Source organism: Pseudophryne corroboree, chromosome 5 (assembly GCF_028390025.1).
Source record: "Pseudophryne corroboree isolate aPseCor3 chromosome 5, aPseCor3.hap2, whole genome shotgun sequence".
Classification (NCBI taxonomy): Eukaryota; Metazoa; Chordata; class Amphibia; order Anura; family Myobatrachidae; genus Pseudophryne; species Pseudophryne corroboree.
The window spans coordinates 189,707,311-189,726,994 of record NC_086448.1 but is presented as its reverse complement, the minus strand read 5'-3'; the positions used below and the strand labels follow the sequence as shown (position 1 = coordinate 189,726,994).

At 42.2% G+C, this 19,684-nt stretch overlaps 1 protein-coding gene across 3 annotated transcripts in view; it reads left to right on the top strand.

Moving 5' to 3' along the window:
- The window catches only part of CHN2 (chimerin 2), a 568,891-nt gene extending 552,802 nt beyond the window's left edge, over positions 1-16,089 (top strand). For all 3 annotated transcript variants that reach the window (XM_063921963.1, XM_063921964.1, XM_063921965.1), the window contains exons 12-13: positions 7,875-7,980; positions 8,834-16,089. In XM_063921963.1, the coding sequence (XP_063778033.1) occupies positions 7,875-7,980; positions 8,834-9,005 (278 nt within the window). In that variant the 3' untranslated portion in view covers positions 9,006-16,089. The remainder of the gene's footprint in view (positions 1-7,874; positions 7,981-8,833) is intronic.
- The last annotated feature ends 3,595 nt before the right edge of the window (positions 16,090-19,684 follow it).

Below are 19,684 nucleotides of genomic sequence, written 5' to 3'. Positions count from 1 at the left end.
GTGGTCCGGATCACATCTTCAGATGCATCGGTTAATCACCCTATCCCCCAGGGCCAGGGTGTCTCTCCTGTGGTGGCTGCGGAGTGCTCACCTTCTCGAGGGCCGCAGATTCGGCATTCAGGACTGGGTCCTGGTGACCACGGATGCAAGCCTCCGAGGGTGGGGGGCAGTTACACAGGGAAGAAAATTCCAAGGTTTGTGGTCAAGCCAACAGACTTGCCTTCACATCAATATCCTGGAACTAAGGGCCATATACAACGCCCTAAGTCAAGCGGAGTTCCTGCTTCGCGACCAACCGGTTCTGATCCAGTCAGACCGCAGGGGCTCATGTAAACAGCCAGGGCGGCACAAGGAGCAGGGTGGCGAGGGTAGAAGCCACCAGAATTCTTCGCTGGGCGGAGAATCAAGTAAGCGCACTGTCAGCAGTGTTCATTCCGGGAGTGGACACGACCTCCACCCGGGAAAGTGGTGACTTCATCAGGAAGTCTTCACGCAGTTTTGCAAATTGATGGAAACTGCCTCAGGTGGACTACATGGCGTCCCACCTCAATAAAAAGATAAAAAAGGTTTTACGCTGGGTCAAGGGACTCTCAGGCGATAGCTGTGGTCGCACTAGTAACACCGTGGGTGTTCCAGTCGGTCTATATATTCCCTCCTCTTTCTCTCAGACCCAAGGGCTGAGAATTGTAATAAACGGAGGAGTGTGAACAATATTCTTTGCTCCGGATTGGCCAAGAAGGACTCGGTACCCGGAACTGCAAGAAATGCTCTCAGAGGACCCATGGCCTCTGCCTCTCAGTCAGGACATGTTGCAACAGGGACCCTGTCTGATCCAAGACTTACCGCGGCTGCGTTGGACGGCATGGCGGTTGAACGCCGGATCCTAGCGGAAAAGGGCATTCCGGATGCAGTTATTCCTACGCTGATAAAGGCTAGGAAAGACGTGACAGCAAGACTTTTTCACTGTATATGGCGAAAATAGGTTGCTTGGTGTGTAGCCGGGAAGGCCCTACAGAGGAATTCCAGGGGGGTCGATTCCTGCACTTCCTACAGTCAGGAGTGACTATGGGCCTAAAATTAGGATCCATAAAGGCCAAGATTTCGGCCCTATCCCTTTTTCTCTCAAAAAGAACTGGCTTCACTGCCTGAAGTTCGGACGTTGTTACGCATATTCAGCCCCTTTTGTGCCTCCAGTGGCACCTTGGGATCTTAACGTGTGTTGGATTCCTAACATCCCACTGGTTTGAGCCACTTAAGACCGTGGAGCTAAAATATCTCACGTGGAAAGTGGTCATGCTTTTGGCCTTAGCTTGGACTAGGCGTGTGTCAGAATTGGCGGCTTTGTCATGTAAAAGCCCATATCTGATCTTCCATATGGAAAGGGCAGAATGGAGGACTCGTCCCCAATTTCTCCCTAAGGTGGTATCATCGTTTCATTTGAACCAACCTATTGTGGTGCCTGCGGCTACTAGGGACTTGGAGGATTCCAAGTTGCTGGACGTAGTCCGGGTCCTGAAACTTTATGTTTCCAGGACGGCTAGAGTCAGAAAAACTGACTCGCTATTTATCCTGCATGCACCCAACAAGCTGGGTGCTCCTGCTTCAAAGCAGACTATTGCTCGCTGGATCTGTAGCACCATTCAGCTTGCACATTCTGCGGCTGGACTGCCGCATCCAAAATCAGTAAAAGCCCATTCCACGAGGAAGGTGGGCTCTTCTTGGGCGGCTGCCCGAGGGGTCTCGGCTTTACAACTTTGCCGAGCTGCTACTTGGTCGGGTTCAAACACTTTTGCAAAATTCTACAAGTTTGATACCCTGGCTGAGGAGGACCTTGAGTTTGCTCATTCGGTGCTGCAGAGTCATCCGCACTCTCCCGCCCGTTTGGGAGCTTTGGTATAATCCCCATGGTCCTTACGGAGTACCCAGCATCCACTAGGACGTCAGAGAAAATAAGAATTTACTCACCGGTAATTCTATTTCTCGTAGTCCGTAGTGGATGCTGGGAGCCCGTCCCAAGTGCGGACTCTCTGCAATACATGTATATAGTTATTGCTTAACTAAAGGGTTATTGTATGAGCCATCTGTTGAGAGAGGCTCAGTTATTGTTCATACTGTTAACTGGGTATAGTTATCACGAGTTGTACAGTGTGATTGGTGTGGCTGGTATGAGTCTTACCCTGGATTCCAAATCCTTTCCTAGCAATGTCAGCTCTTCCGGGCACAGTTTCCCTAACTGAGGTCTGGAGGAGGGGCATAGAGGGAGGAGCCAGTGCACACCATATATAGTACCTAATCTTTCTTTTAAGAGTGCCCAGTCTCCTGCGGAGCCCGTCTATACCCCCATGGTCCTTACGGAGTACCCAGCATCCACTACGGACTACGAGAAATAGAATTACCGGTGAGTAAATTCTTATTATAAATGGCATACAGTAACTATTGATAATAACACTGACACACATTCAAGGACGGATTCAGAAGAAAATGACAGGAGGGCATTCTGATAGTGGAAAGGGTTGAGTAACAGTGAGAGGTACATTTGTGCGTGCCGAAGGCGTGCGCTCACGGAAAGGGGGTGTGGTCCCACTACAAGGAGCGTGGCCTCACAGGATGTGAGATGTGTGGGCCATAAATGCAACTTGCACACAATTTTCGTAGTAGACTGTGGGTGATTGGGAGAGAGAGAGGGTGACAGGGAGAGAGAGAGAGGGTGAGAAGCAGGGGGTGATGGAGAAGCAGTGGGTGACAAGGAGAGGGTAACAGGGAAAGTCTGACAGGGAGAGGCAGAGGGGGACAGGGAGAGGGCGACAGAGAGAGAGAGGAAGGGTGAAGAGGGAAAGGGGAGGAGAAAGAGAGAGAGGGTGGGATGAAGAGAGGTAAAAGTGGAGGGAAAGGGGGGGAGAGGGAGAGAAAGAGAGAGGCGGAAGGGTGCAGAGGGAAATGGGGGGAGCAAGAGGGGGGGGAGAGAGAGGGAAGGGTGGAGAGGGAAAGGGTGGGTGGGGGGGACAAATCTGAATGAGACCTATATTTGATAAACTGTGTATTTTTAGAGTTAGAATGAAAACTAGGATGTACTCACCCTGGGAGGTAGCTGGCATCTGGGGAGGGAGGAAGTCCAAAGGGACGATCCGCGGCTGAATATTGTACAGTGGCTGGTGGTCTCAGAGGAGGAACCAGTCAGCCACCAGGCAGGAAGATCAGGGTCACTGATGCTCAGGGAGAAGTTGAACTCTGGCCAGTTCCCAATACAGACACAGAATCTGTGCCCTGATCTCCTGGTGGCCCAATGTGTCACTATCACTACAGTTCTGCTGCAGGCCCCCCAGTGACCTACCAGGCACTTTGGTTGCCTAATGCCAGTAGTGCCTGCAGGGACCGATACCACCCCGCCCCCTGCAGCATTGCCTGCATAGTACCTCCCACAACGCAGCTTAGTTGCTCCCCTACATCCAGTCACATCTGTGACTGAGGTAGAGACTGCAGGTGCCGTCATCGCAGTGGGGTAATCACAACTGTGCATCTCCGGGGCAGAGCTGAATAGCTTACCCCTGCTGCTGGATGAAAGAAATGATACTCTCTTATCTTTTTTCGTCCATCAGCAGGGGTAAGCTTTTCAGCTCTGCTCTGGAGTCGCACCGTTTTGATCACCCCACTGCGATGCCGGTACCTGCAATCTCTACCTCGTTCACATTTAAATGTCCGTGCCTCCACCCTGCCTTATTCCCATTCGGCTCCTCTCCCAGCACACCACAGTGACTGATGGTGCAGGAGAGGAGACGTAGGTGAATGCGCTGGAGCTGCGGCACCCGGCAGCTGTCCAATGTGCTCACAGTCTGCAGTGGCGCCTGTTCACACGTTAAACTACCCTGTAATGGGGCCCCCTGCGGAGAGCAGCCTGTGTCGGGCGGACGGGTAGCCGCAGCAGTGTAGAGAGTGAGTGACGTCACTCACTGAGCAGCGCCCTCCTGATTCTGCCGCTTAACACGGCCATGTACCACGCGTATGCATCGGGCTGATGCTATATACACACAATAAAAAAGCAGCAGCAACTTTTCAATAAGCTGTTGTAATGCAGTGTCACAACATACCAACGCTATGTCAAGATGTAACGGGGCCACGGACCCCGAAACATTGGTATGTTGTGACATTGCATCACAATAGTTTATTGAAAATTTTTCCGAGTGCTGGTGCTTTTTTCATATATCTACAGAGGGCGCCTGCAAATATCTACAGAGGGCACCTGAGTATTATCCTGTTTGCCAGAGAAGTGCCAGACTAAAACTTTTGCACATTGTCGTGTCTCTCTCTCTCTCTCTCTCTCTATATATATATATATATATATTTATATATATATATACACTGTATATATTTTCTGTATATCTGTATACACACAGGTGCACACATAGAAGGAAACCCTTCCACACTAGGAATTCTGCATTTGCCCCTGATGCAGATGTTACTTTGACACATACCTACTGTACCTAAGCATTGCTGCAGACTAAGTACACCCCTTCATGCATCAGTGATCCCTGATGGCAGTGGCCTCTGTCTAGGAATAGTTTGAGGAACATGAAAAAGAGTTCAAGGTGTTGACTCTGCATCCAAAATCCCCAGATCGTTTATGAACCACGTTATATTTTTGTATGCAGTTATGTGTTTAGATGCATTTACAAATGTGGTCAGTCTGTGTTTTTTTTTAAACATGAGTCTGTGACGTGTGTGGCACTGTTTAGTAACCACATGTTATTGTATGTACAGTGCACTCCCATTCCATTAGTGCGGTAGGTCAGGTCAGCCACACACTGTAATGGTCAATGTCATCTTTAGGACCAAAGTGGTTTAAATTGACCATACTGGTGTACACCTTCTGAGCGTAAAAGTAGGTTAAGTTCATTATTACAGTTTAATTGTGTTGCTCCACACTACAGTATGTGTGACCTTGTCAAGTAATTGTTCTCTCAAAGTTCCGTGCACAGATAAGAGTACAATTATCTTTCTGCCTGACAATTATATCATGAGTTGCGGGTGATCTGATTTCTCAGTCCGTAATCTGTTATATTAATGATATGCAAAGTTTAAACTCATACAATAAGTTCATATTCTGATATTATACATTTAGCCACTTCTGTAAATTGTGTTTATCAGAGCTTCATTTCAGCATTTCACATGCCCCATACAAACATATCACTCAGAGATAAGTGCTTCCGTGTTTTCTATCTGTTCATCTGCAGAGTTCTGCCTTGCAATGCCTAGGAATGATACCTTCGTACACAAAAGAAAAGAAGGAAGACTCTTTTTTGGGTGGTACTTATCGAAATATGTAAAAATAAAATAAAATGTAACTTTTATTAATATCTATTAAAGTCTTTAACCTTACAAATACTTCTTGATATTTACAGATAGCTATACAATCATGCAGTTTACCAAAGATTTTAACAAATAAGAATAAAAGTTCCATTTCATTTTTTATTTTTTTTTCGATAAGAAGTGCCCCCCAAAAAGTCTTCTTTATTTTCTCTTTTTGAGTATGATTGTATATTACTGACTCATGGGTGCACCACTAACAGATTGTCTGAAACCTACACCTAGGACAGAGGGGTCTATGTACTAAGCCTCCGAGAGATAAAGTGGACGGAGATAAAGTACCAGCCAATCAGCTCCTAACTGTCATTTTTCAAACACAGCCTGTAACATGGCAATTAGAAACTGATTGACTGGTCCACTTTATCTCCGTCCACTTTGTCTCTCTCCGAGGTTTAGTACATAAACCCTTCATTTCTCCATGTTTGTTTGCATCCATAGTAATGATACCTTCCATGTTAAGTATCAGACAAATGTAAGCATTTGTTTCTTGTAGAGCATTTCACAGTAAATACGTTGCATCAGTTTGTATGTAAGCAGATGGCTACTAATATACAATATGTCTTAGATTAGCAGTTTTCTAAAAAATTGCAACAAAAACTGCAAAAAGTTGCATCATCGGACAAAGGGCCTAATTCATGTTTGTGCGGTTCTCTAGGCTGTGGAACTGCTAATGTTAGCAAGTGAAGCTGCAACCCAGAAATGAAAAGAGACACCCATCGGACTCATCGCAAACTCATCCGCAATTGCATACATATTCACAGCCTATACACAAAAACATGGAGCATTGAGGTTAAGGGTTGGTTTATGGGCTAAAACACACGAGCCGGCTTTTGCCGGCCGGGAAAAAGCCGGATGGCTTTTTCCCTTGCCGGCATTGTAATGAACAGTGTGAGGGGTAGTGTCCTTTCACACTGCACGGCCCCGGCCCGGCTGCCGGGTTGCAGCCGGAACTATCCACTGGAAGGTCCGGCTGCCGGGCCGGGGCCGTGCCGTCTTTGCAGCCAGTGAACCGTGTGTGTGAAGGGGAGCTTTCACACACAACGTTTTTTTTCCAAGCCTGTGTAATGATGCGCATGCGCACAGCATCACACACGGCTCAAAGCCGTTGTGTGTGAAAGACCCTGCCGGTTTCTCCCGGATGGCAAACTTTTTGCCATCCGGGAGAAACCGACACGTGTGTTACAGCCCTATGGATATGCAGGCTGGACACTGCAGTAGCGACGCAGGCACCGTATTTTTGCATGTATGAGCTTGCAGATACATGCCTTGAAAAGGGGCATCAGATGCTTGCATTTTTCAACCATTAACACATACAGACGGTCACTTCCTATCAAACACTTCTCCTTGAAATCCTCATTGTGACTGAAATCGCAGCGGCACCTTGACGCATGCACATTGCAATCACAGCACATGTGCAGTTTGCTGATAATTGCTCCCTCGCATGAGCATTGGCTTTTTTGTACAAGCATAATTTAGGCCCAAAGAACGAATATGGGTTTTTATTTGCCGGTGTGGGGGCACAATGTTTAGCTCTGCCTCAGTTAGCCACACTTCTTCCCTGATTGGCCTGTTTCTTGGCTCCACCTCCCAATTGCGCTACTTAGCCCCATCCCCTTCCCTGATTGATCCGTTGTGTCCTACTAGAGATTCTGGGCATCTGATGGTCTTATGTCAATGTTTTCATGCCTTCAAAGTAAAGCACTAATCCCACCATCGGTGGAGACCATGAATAGTGAAGCCTTTTGATGGGTGGTCTTCTGTATGCCGACTGACGGGATCCCGGCGCACAGTATACCGGCGCCGGGATACCGACAGCCGGCATACCGACACTTATTCTCCCTCGTGGGGGTCCATGACCCCCCTGGAGGGAGAATAAAATAGTGTGGTGCGCGTAGCGCGCCACCGTGCCCGTAGCGTGGAGAGCGCAGCGAGCCCGCAAGGGGCTCATTTGCGCTCGCCACACTGTCGGTAAGCCGGCGGTCGGATTCCCGGCGCCAGTATGCTGGTCGCCGGCATATCGTAGTGAACCCCTTTTGTTGAACATTCCTCTTTTATCCAAACTCCTTGCATTAAGCCTGACTGCAAATAAGTCTACTAACGTTTCATGGATGGAGCTATATATGGCAGTAGACTCTGTTAGTCTGTTTAAATGATGGCATTTAAATATCAGATGACAGCCACCTCAAGAGGTCTATTTATCGAGCTGCATTGACCTTTAAAGCATGTGGAAAAAGCATTTCATACATGATTCATGTATGTCTTTCAATTTACTAAATGCTAAAAAATAGGAGATATCAAGGTCATCTCAGGATGTTGCAGTCCCCACTCTTTTCATTGGGGGATGCAGTATTGCATATAAGCGTTAGCCATTGTACAGTAGCTTATAGACCTTTTTTTTTTTTTTACAAATAAATATCTACTAAATTACTAATTTAGTTGCTATAGTAGGATAAAATAATATCTACTAATTAATGACTGCTATAATAATAAAATATAAACATTTTATATTTCAGAAATATCCAATCCAGATGAGAGATTAGAAGCTGTACATGAATCACTGATGCTCCTGCCACCAGCACATTATGAGACACTTCGATTCCTAATGATCCACCTAAAAAAGTAAGTCTGTGCCACCATTTAGGAGCAGCTATTCACTGAGCAATGCATAGACCTCTTGCTAGGTGAGAATGCAGCTCTGAGATATACTTCATTATGTCTGGCTGCGGAATACTGTTACTTGTCGGGAAATAGGCATGTGATTAATGACAGTGGTCAGTGTTCCGCACTAGTCTACATCACAGCAATAATTTGCCTATAGAAAAGAAGCTGGTGGCTGCAATTTAGTTTTCTCTTCCAATTCTAGTGCCTGATTCTACATGAATGTTTTCTGTACGTTTTGCAGTTGACTTTAGGGAAGCAGAATTAACTCCCCACCGTATTATTAAAGCGGAGCTAAAATCATACATAAAAATAACAGTACAATATTTGTTATAAGACTGTGTAAGAAACGGGTGTAGTATGGTTTGTCGGCGGTCGGGATCCCGGCAACCAGCATACCGGCGCCGGAATCCCGACCGCCGGCATACCGACTGCTGTGTGAGTGCAAATGAGCCCCTTGCAGGCTCTCTGTGCTCGCCACGCTGCGGGCACGGTGGCGCGCTACGCTATCTATTCTCCCTCCAGGGGGGGGTCGTGGACCCCCAAGAGGGAGAAAACATGCCGGCGGTCGGGATTCCGGCGCTGGTATGGTGGTCACTGGGAGGCATCCTCTGGCAACCTGAAGACCACCCTAAGAAACATTTTGTAGTATCGCCCTGGACTGGGATGTAATCATCATGTAGATTAAGTTGGCACAGTTTAATACTACATTCAAAATGTTTTAAAATGTTGTTTCAAATATAATAATTAGAAAAAAAATCTAAACTTTTTTATGGTAAGATCCCCCTTCAAGTTACTTGTGTGCTTATTCCAGGGTTACACAGAATGAGAAGGAGAATCTGATGAGCGCAGAGAACCTTGGTATTGTCTTTGGACCAACACTGATGCGACCTCCAGAGGAGAACGCCCTCACATCTTTAAATGACATGCGCCACCAGAAACAAATCGTGCAGATTTTAATACAAAATGAAGATGTCTTATTCTGATCAAATAAAGTATTATGGTTTGCATCCAGCGCTTCGGACAACCAGCTAAAAGCAACAGAAATCTTTATAATAAGGTCACGAGCTGGACTTTAGTATCTGTTGTGTTGCAGAGACTATACATGCCAAATTGTTTGCTGTAGCATATGTCTCATAGACATATGACACGATCTGCTTTAGAAAAGAAGAGCCATTTAGAAAGATAATCCAGCCAAGTTGTTTCTTTGCATTTTTTTGTCTTTAACAATATATTTTAAAAAACAAAAAAATCATAACCTATAAAAAAGAGAACATATTTTGTATTCAAAGTTTCAAACTAAAGCAAAATACAATAGTGTTACACATCTCTATTTTGAAAGTATTGCATACACTGCAGACTGTATACAATGTACTTGTGTATATTAATGGATATGAAACATTGTCTTTATTTACTAATTAGGGTAATTGAGCCACATCAATGAACAACTTATAGAAATTTCAATTGAAAAATGAATTCCTCATTTTTTTCTTAAAAATATCAAAATAATTGCCCGTTAGATTTAGTGGTTTACACTAAATGTCCTCATTCCATAAAATAAAAATATAAAACAAAAATAAAACATGAAAACTGCACAAAAATGTAATGTAAGCAGCCTTAAAATAATATTTACCATAAATGTGAGGTACAGTATTAAGAGCATCATATCTTGAGTGATTGATTTACTAAAGCATGTATCTTGCTGTAGTTATGTCTACCTCCATGTGCTTACTCGGGTTAAAGGAAATGAAAAAATAAAACTGGTGATTAAATGTATTTTTCCCAGTTACTGTAACCTAATTGACTGCACTGTAGGGGACATGGATCTGGAGTGCTATGTGCTTTAGTAAATCAGTGTTTTGCCTTAAATCATTATCTTACGCATTCTGCTGTGGAATTCTGTCAGCACAATGCCAGCCTGCAAGGGATCAGTTACAGGCAAACAAACTGATCAGCCAGATTCATTTGGGACGCTTGCCTGCAGCAAAACACACCTAGTACCTTGGAACTTTTGAATATTCATGACAATTATGTCCCAGGCATCTAACCCTAGAGGGTATGGGCAGTTATGCTTTTCATTCTTAAGGAGTTTGTTGCAATTTACAATAGCGTTTTTAAATACAGTGTGAAATATCCATTCCAGGAGCTGTGTGCATTTTACTAAATTTATTTTTCCCATATTTAAAGTTTGCAGAACCCTGGAGTTTCTACGTCTGACGTTCAGGTTGTAGATCCTACAGAGTGTCTGGAATTATTATTCGTTTTTCTAAAACTAGCCCAAGTTCCTTTTTTCCACCTTTAAAGAAATATTGAAGTTGATTAGTATTGTTTATACCGTATAAAAAGTACTCCTGGTATATTTATTGTTTATACCTTATAAAAAGTACTCCTGGTATATTTTTGTTAGACAACATAAGCCTGTGACAATGGTGACTTTTTTTATTGTCTAATTCGATATTAAGTTACTCAGGGCCTCTCCATGGTTATGTTCCGAGAACTCTGTAAGACTAAGGGCCTGAATCAGAGAAGGCAAATCCAATTTTTATTTAGATAACCGATCATCGGCCAAGACAGTCATCTAAGTCGCACTGTGCATGTGCCGCAAAGGTCTTGCAGTCACAGCGAAGATTTATTCCCAAAGAGATTTACAGCCAGTGATTTGGGAATGGTTACTGGGAGTAGTGGCAAAACCGCAGGTGTGTCGGGACCGTTTTCAGGCATGTCTCTGCCCGCGGCTGTGATGCCGCACAGCGTCCTTTGCTCATTCTGTATGACTATAGGGCTATTCAGAACGTCGATAATTGACTGATCTGGGACTGATGCTGAGTATTTGTACCCAGCCGCTGGGATTTACAGTATAAGCCGCAGATGGGCGTCTCATTACAAATGCAGGGAATTTGCATATTTTCATACAGTCACTGCGCATACATTAGCAGCTGCGGCGGCATTAGCATACATCTCTGAATCAGGCCCTAAGTTGCATGTCTATCCCATCCTTTCAATGACCCTAGGCGCTGTTGTTTTCCAACACATCTGTGGAACTTTGAAAGTGTCATTTACTAATGAATACACCTGTGCACCAGGTAAGAGATCTGGTAAACCTGAGCTGCTAGGGGTCTCTTAGGATCTAGTTGGCCATTTTTATTCTAGATGTTTGTCTAGAGCAGCTTTCAGATGCTTTCTGCCATGGATTGTGTGAAATTAAGAAAAAAAGATTACAAATCAAATACAAGACCTCACAGCTGCACAGAGAGTCCTACATGATCCTGACGGCAAATTCTAATTTGTGTTCAGTTGCTATGGAGGAACTCTTGCATGGTAACCACATTATTGTTCTGTTATGACAGGTGAAGCCTGAAATGCTGCTATAGACATTCTTCTGGAAGATTGTTGTTTTATAAATAAGCTTCATTGAGAGCCAAGCAAGTGGCTGTTTGGAGCTTGGACCAAGTGGCCAAATCACTGAAGTCTGTTATTGTGGTTTGAAGATGCCATAACATACACAGGCAGCCGGTCCCAGCAAGCTTTCAGCCATGTTTACCAAATGCCTTGGTGCAATAATTGACAGATTTACACTTGGCATTTGTAATTGTTCCAATGATTACTTTTTTATCAACAAAACTGGCTATCAAGTGCAGATGAGCAGTTCGGATTTACTCAGATTCAGGGGTCTATTTAAGCCTTGGACGGAGATAAAGTGGACGTAGTTAAAGTCCCAGCCAATCAGCTGCTATCTGCCATATTACAGGCTGTGAAAAATGGCATTTAGGAGCTGATTAACTGGTACTTTATCTCCATCCACTTTATCTCCGTCCAAGGCTTAGTAAATAGATCCCTCCCTCGTTTATGTTCGGCTTTCAAGACTGCATCTTATTGGCTGTCTGCACTCCCGTGTTTTGGATAGCCAATAAGATAATTCCGTATAAATCCGAACTTGCACAAGTTTGGCAAAAAGAGCCATGTAAAACCGAACCCACTCGGATAGTAGAGGAATTTTAGATATTAAAGAAATTATAGAATCCTTGGTTTTTTAATTTACATTTATATATATTTTTCTTAGTTTTAAAGATTGTTCAAATGAACCATTGTTAGCTTGCTGAGTACAATGTAAGGAGACACATGTTGCTGGATATATCGGATATATCTTCCCTGCTAAACAAATACTGAAACATTAGCACTTTCTCTTACAGTTTAAAAGAAAATGCATTTGATATTGTTTTTGTTGATGTGTGCAACGGTTTGTATATAATATACATTTATAAGTATGTGTGTCTTGTTGCAGTTAGCCATTTTCTTGGAGGGAAAAATAAGGATCTGTAGAGTAATTGGGGTTTTGTTACTTCCCTGACCCTTATGGAATACCCGACACTGCCTTGTAATAATAACTTGACTAGTAAAGGGGAAAACAAAGTTAACTTAATATTTGCACAATAAACCAGCTTCCCATTTGAGCCCCCCCCCCCCCCCCCCCCCCCCTCAAAAAAAAAAAAAAAGAACTCGGAGACTTTAATCCAGAAGAAATGTGAAAGAAAAGGAATGACATTGAATAATTGTTAACTGTGCTACTTGTGCTGTAGCTGTAGCTGGTTCTCTCCAGGAACAGCAATTCAGTACCCTGAGTTCACTTTAACATTCTTTCCATTGTTAGTCTGGGAGGACAGACTTTAGCACCATTGTGGTGTGAATATATCGAACCGCGGGAGCTGGGGGCATACGACCTCCACGGTTCCACAGAATAGAGGGATTATTATCATTTATTTATATATTTTGATTATTTTGTATATATAACATTTACATGCAGGTCCCATTTAAGGGGGTCATTCAGACCTGATCGCTGCTGTGCGTTTTTGCACAGCGGGCGATTAGTTCCAAACTGCGCATGCGAATGCATTTCAATGTGCAGGCACGAAGGACAGCTGCAAAGCAGATCGCCGGTCAGCGACGGGTTTGTGCGAAAGACCCATTCGCACGGGTGTACACAAGGAGATTGACAGGAAGAGGGCTTTTGTGGGTGGCAATTGACCATTTTCAGGGAGTGTTTGTAAAAACGCAGGCGTGTCCAAGCGTTTGAAGGGAGGGTGTCTGACGTCAAATCCGGTCCTGAACAGGCTGATGTGATCGCAGCGGCTAAGTCCTGAGCTGCGCAGAGACTGCACAAAATCAGTTTTTGCAGCTCTGCTACACATGCGATCGCACACTTGCACAGCAAAAATACACTCCCCCCGTAGGCAACGACTATCTGATCGCAAGGCTGCAAAAATCGCTGCCCAGCGTTCAGGTCTGAATTACCCCCGTAGTTACATATGTCACTAGTAATATTCAGTTCGTTACAGAAAGCACATATTCTGAGAACAAGTTGAAATCCAGTTTTAATGCATAAAAAAAAAGTCTGACATTTTCTATTGTGCTGTGCGCAATTAGGCTTCTACATGTAGGTCGAGATAACTTTCTTATTTAAAATGATTGACAGGATTACATGAATATTTTTATTCATTTTTATTGTCCATGTAAGCAGGGTGTGTGTGTTTTAAATTGATATTGGGATTTAATTTGAGGATCAAATATTGCCTGTTATATTACATTGTTAATGTGTTTTTCTTTAAATGTGTTTTTTTGTGTTTGTTTTTACCAAATTGCGCCAATAAACTGGTATTTTTGTTTGCCTTTAAAAGTGCAATTCCAACGGGTGCAGGCTTTTAAAATTATTTTTAGTTCATTATCTGAAATCCACCTCTTCCAGGAATACAATACAACATTTATATTTATACCAAAAGTGGAGAACTTCAAATGACCTCCTTTTATGACAGACAACTAAATGGTATCTTTGTTATATGTCTTGGCCAAAAATATGTCTTTATATGTGTGGTATCTCTTATACTAAAGAGATGCAGCATTCTTGTATTATATGCAGTCTTTATAGTGATCTTGGAGCGACCTTTTCCATATTAAAATTAGTGTTTTTTTACGCATACCGGCAGTTGGGATGTCGGCAGTCATGTGCCCGACGCCAGAATCCTGACATCACTCAGGAGACCGTCGCCAAACCCTATAGGGCTTGTCAATAACGCAGAAATAAAATATCTGTGGATAAAACACTGATTTGTTATTTTGTGAATAGTTTCAGCCAGTACTACCATATTAAATGTAATTAGTCTCTTCAGCTACCCTCTGTCCATTCATTTTCCTTAAATTCTGTGGAATGTTGAAAAAAAAAAAAAGTGAGCTGTACAAGTAGAATTGATTAATGGTCAGCAAGCTTTAAAGGGAAACTCTAAAGTTCATCCACACACCTGTTTTACATGCGACTAATGGGGCACATACATCAGGGTAGTATTTGGGCAAGTTCCCATTTTGCCGATGCCTAGGTTGGATCATCTGAAAATCCAACCTGTTGGGAGTCCTCAATCTGCAGACTCTGACCCAAAAATGATCACAATTGGTGAGCCAGGGAAGTGTAGGATTTTGCAGATTCCCCAACAAATCGTCGATCATCAGAATCCGCCGATGATCGACAGAACAGTGAATCAGCCTGTAGATGTATGGGGGTCAAAGGATCGCTGTCCTGCATTATTTCAACAGATTTCTTTTTAAACTTGCATAGACTTTGGAGCACAACTCAAGAAAAAATAAACATACACTCATAATTTTACTTTGTAGGAAGATGACCTTAAATGTAGTATTAGTAATAAAACAAAACAAAAAAAGTAGCAGTTTATTTATAATGTACAGATTAATGGTGCTCAAATGTACATATTTTTCATAAGTGAGCCCGTCTTCCAAAATGTTTAAGCAAAAATAAGCTCTACCATTTCCTTATTCCATGATGTTGAATCAATCTAAATAATATTTTAGCATAGTGTTTTGTTACATAGTAAAACATTGGGGGTCATTCCGAGTTGTTCGCTCGTTGCCGATTTTCGCTATACTGCGATTAGTCGCTTACTGCGCATGCGCAAGGTTCGCATAGCGCATGCGCTTAGTTCTTTTACACAAAAGTTAGGTATTTTACTCACGGCGTAACAAAGTTTTTTCATCGTTCTGCTGATCGGTGAGTGATTGACAGGAAGTGGGTGTTTCTGGGCGGAAACTGACCGTTTTCTGGGAGTCTGCGGAAAAACGCAGGCGTTTCAGGGAAAAACGCGGGAGTGGCTGGAGAAACGGGGGAGTGTCTGGGCGAACGCTGGGTGTGTTTGTGACGTCAAACCAGGAATGAAACTGACTGAACTGATCGCAATGGCTGAGTAAGTCTCGAGCTACTCAGAAACTGCTAAGAATTTTCTAATCGCAATTCTGCTAATCTTTCGTTCGCAATTCTGCTATGCTAAGATACACTCCCAGAGGGTGGCGGCTTAGCGTGTGCAATGCTGCTAAAAGCAGCTAGCGAGCGAACAACACGGAATGAGGGCAATTGTGTTTAATATTTTCCAAAAACATTTATATGGTTAAGGGGGAACTTAATCTTAGAGATACATTTTTAAAATAATATACTCTTCCCCATTAATACAAGTGCCACTGTCCAATCCACTCCACAGTCAATTAATACACCCTACATTTACTTTCAGATTTCTCCAGAATGTTAGCCTGGAAGAAATTGCTGTCACAGGCATCCGGCATGTAACTTCTGAACCTTGCAAGTCCTGGGCATGGTACCCTCATGGTTGCACAATTGTGGGGAGATGGGTAGTTATTTGTTAAATGTGGATCAGGATTTTTTCTGCTTTCTGCTTTTTTTTCTAACCCGTATATTTATTTTATTAAACAAGCCAACCCAACCATACGTTAACTTTAAATTGCTGATTAGGAAATAAAAAAAAATGTAATACTTAAAAATCATGGCAAGTAGTTCCTTAAATACTCTGGCTTTAGTAGCAGAGGTTGACTAATTTGAAATTGATTTTATTGTAACCAATTTTACTGCTAAATGTACAGTTTTATGTGTTTTCTTTTTTATTATATTCTTTGTTTTAAATCATGTGTATGAATGTGCTTTTGAAGATGGTTTGTTTTGTGAAATGATTTAAAATACTTGTAATTTATGATGGGTAAAGCCATTGAATGATTCAATAAATGTGCAGATATTTAAAGTCTCCGTTTTTATCAGTGTGATTGATTGTGATGTATGAATAGTGCATAGTAAGGTACATGAATTGGGTTCATCAGAACAGAAAGACGGAATTGTACAGGTGGATGGGGTGCTAGTCAAGGTAGAAGGAGTCTTCCAGGTCTCCTTTTTATCTTTAAAATGTGACAATTAGTCATACAATTATGCACCTTCCAGGTGATCTGAAAATGGGACCTGTTAGGGGTCCTGCGGAGTAATGTTGAGAAACACAGAGAACTATTTTTACTAGAATACATGGTTTATTTTGTAATTGCCCCCTCTTACTTTGGAGAACAGCTGCAAATTACTTCTCAAATTACTGCTTTGAACAGTAGTGTTTTTCATATATGAATAAGTATATCTAATCTAAACAATGGTTTTATAACCACTGCAGTAAATTGTGTATATTTAGAGGGTTCTCTTTTCATTACACCCCCATATAATGCTTCAATAAGGGTTCCCCTCTCACTGTAGGACCCCCGTTGTCACATTATTAAAACTGCTGATACTGGGAGTAGGAACAGAGAACTTTTATGATGGAGGCTAGACCAGCCCAGGTTGGAGATGTGTTATTGATCGGACAAGGGCAAGCTCATATAGATGTAGCATTCATCACACACCACATCCATAGACAGTATGCCATGCGTATGACATGTGTTACAAGCTCCCAAGTGCTCTGGTTCTCCTGCTGCTGATGGTGTGATCAAACAACAGTAGTAACTGAGAGGAGGAGGCATAGGTTCTAATGCACTTGGGTAAGGCGGGGGCTGGCCAAAAATCTATTTCCAACAACCTCTGAGCACATACGTAGATTTATTATGGGGTAGAACATTATTATAATGGGCACAGAATGCAGTCTAGATTTGGAGTAGACTTTTGAAGTTTACATCTGATGCATGTAATTGTCTGACTTATAAGATATAGAATATATTTAACAGTATTCATGCATTAGGAATCAGTACTTATTAGTAAGATACATTAAACTATTAGTCATTTAAAAGACAGATTTCATTTTTATGTAAACCTACTGGACCTGTGCGGTACAGAAACTAAATAGCACTCATTTTCTGATACCTTGTGTTCTGGCTGTAGAATAAATGTAAGAAATTCTGAGAGGTAGGTGCACTAGTTTTCACTAGGAAATTATATTAATTGAAACCGGTATATCATAAACAAATATACTGATTGTATAACATCTTATAGAATACCGAAGATAAATAATATCTTTAACCTTGTCTGGGCAGTCTTATGTATTCTATATTAAAAATTAACTTTTAATTCTCTGTAGACCTAATTGTATTATAGTTTTGTCAGTAAAGGCTAGAATGTCGCATTCCAATCCTCCTGCACATTAGAGTTTTCATGTTGTGAGAGCACTGACTGGTTAATTAATTGGTGCACGAAAAAGCTTGATGTTCCGTATAGGGAGCATTGGAATCCAGAATATTCCTGGTGGGGGCTATCCTGTGTCACAGTCATTGGACCCCCTGGCATGATACATTTAAATGGAAATTAAGCAGTAAGGCAGACCTGTCCATTTGATGGGTTACAACCTGGGAGCAGCTATCCATGATTATTTGGCCCCAAGATCTTTTGAAAATATAAACAGCATATTTTCAAAAAGGCCTAAAATTCTATGGTCCATCCAATGCACTGGGGACAAGATCATGTCTTGTGTCTGCTTGCAATCCTTAGCCAGTGAAAGTGATACAAAAAGAGTAAGTGACCTATGCTGTACTAGGTCATAGCTTATCAGGGAATGGAAAGAATTCATGCTTGGAGCAGAAAATGCCGTTGTTATACACATTAGATTGTGGATATTGGTCAATTCCTGAAATGTCCTTTAAGATGACCCCTATAGATTGTCTATATGAACTAAGAGGAACTGGAACAATTTTTATTATTTCAACCCTAAGACATTAAAGAGTCCAACAAGGAAACATGAGGTAAAGTTACAGATACAAAGTTAATTATACAATAAAGATTTGTTTTAGCTAATGTATATCTGGCAATAACAACCAACAAGAACACAAACTATCAGTGTTCTCAGGCCTGAAAGTCATTTTCCTGTCCATTATTTGCGTGTGCTCCCCTGGATAATTTGACATAATGCAGAAACCCTGTACACTGATGCTACAGCTACTTGAGTATGTAACGTGTCTTCTTCTCAAGAATTTCTGCAATACAGTTGTACTCTCAATTGTACAGTAGCTGGTTATCCACACCTGAAATAATAGAGGGACATTTATAGTATGTTTGCTAAGTGTTGGGGGAGATTATCAGTTATATAAACTGCTGAGGATGGAAACTATGAGGTAGTAAACTCAGCAGCAAAGCCACTTTTAGTGTTGCCATGCACTCAGGGATACTAGAGAATATGAAGCACCTGGCAGAAGATATTGCCCCAAGGTAGGATGTGTGCTGATCATGTGACACATTCTCTTTAGTCAGGGGTGTCACACTGCTGTCATTTTCCCAGCCACAATGAATAAATTGTACATCAGTATTTCCGATTCCTTTAATACTGAAGTATTTCTGGGCGTAATAACAGAATATCAGACCTGAAACTTGAAACAATTCACAATACCAGTGCATCTTGGCGGCAGCGAGGTCATCATACGGTAGGCATGCCCAATAATTTACAGGTGCTAGTCTAGCCTCCAATCCCCTCCTTCCCTATAGGTTTGTCCATTTTCCACTTTGTGGCTTCTTACTGATCTATGTGTCAGCATCAAAGGACAATGTAATCTCTGTGCTAAACTGAAACCTGACCCATACCTGTCATCTTGGAAAAGAGATTGGTACTATTCATCCAAACAATGGGTAAGGGCACAGAGAGAGGGAGGTTGGTACAAGGCACAATGGTATGCTACAGGTTGGGGGAGGCTGAGAGAGGAGATGGTACAAAGCACAGTGGTATTCTAGAGGGGCTAGTACAAAACACCCAAGCTTGTCTGAATGTTAGGGACAGTCAAGGAGACATAGCTGCTTCCAATATTTTGTGGTCATGCTCCTGCAGCCACACTACACTTGTGGCAGCATAGCATCTTCTTGGTGGCCTGAGACGCACCAATTATGTGTCCATACCCCCACATACATGGCTGACTTTCTTAATAATGTTGATAAATGTAATATTATTTAGAATTTTAAATGTTAAGAATGTAATATTTATTGGTGTTTATTTTGAATGTTCTAGTAGAGCTTTTTATGAAAGTGTCAGGAAGAGGTAGTCATCAAGACCAATACAAATAATTTCCGAAAGTCTTAAGATCCTTCCTCCCACAATGTCCCTATCCAATAGTGTCAGGAATGCTGTGGCACAGGCTCCCCAGTGTTTCTTCATATTGTGACGGTAAATGGTGATGTTGACACTATGTAAATACGTTATTAGTTGTAATTGTATATTCTGTCTAATACTAAACAATGTTTAAACCTAAATGAGTACAAACAATGAAAAAATGTGGATTAGAACAAAAAGAAATAGAAAAACAACCTGGATATTGCAGCTAAGTGAAAACTAATAGAAAACATTTAATACATCTTGTGATTAGATTAAAAATTGCA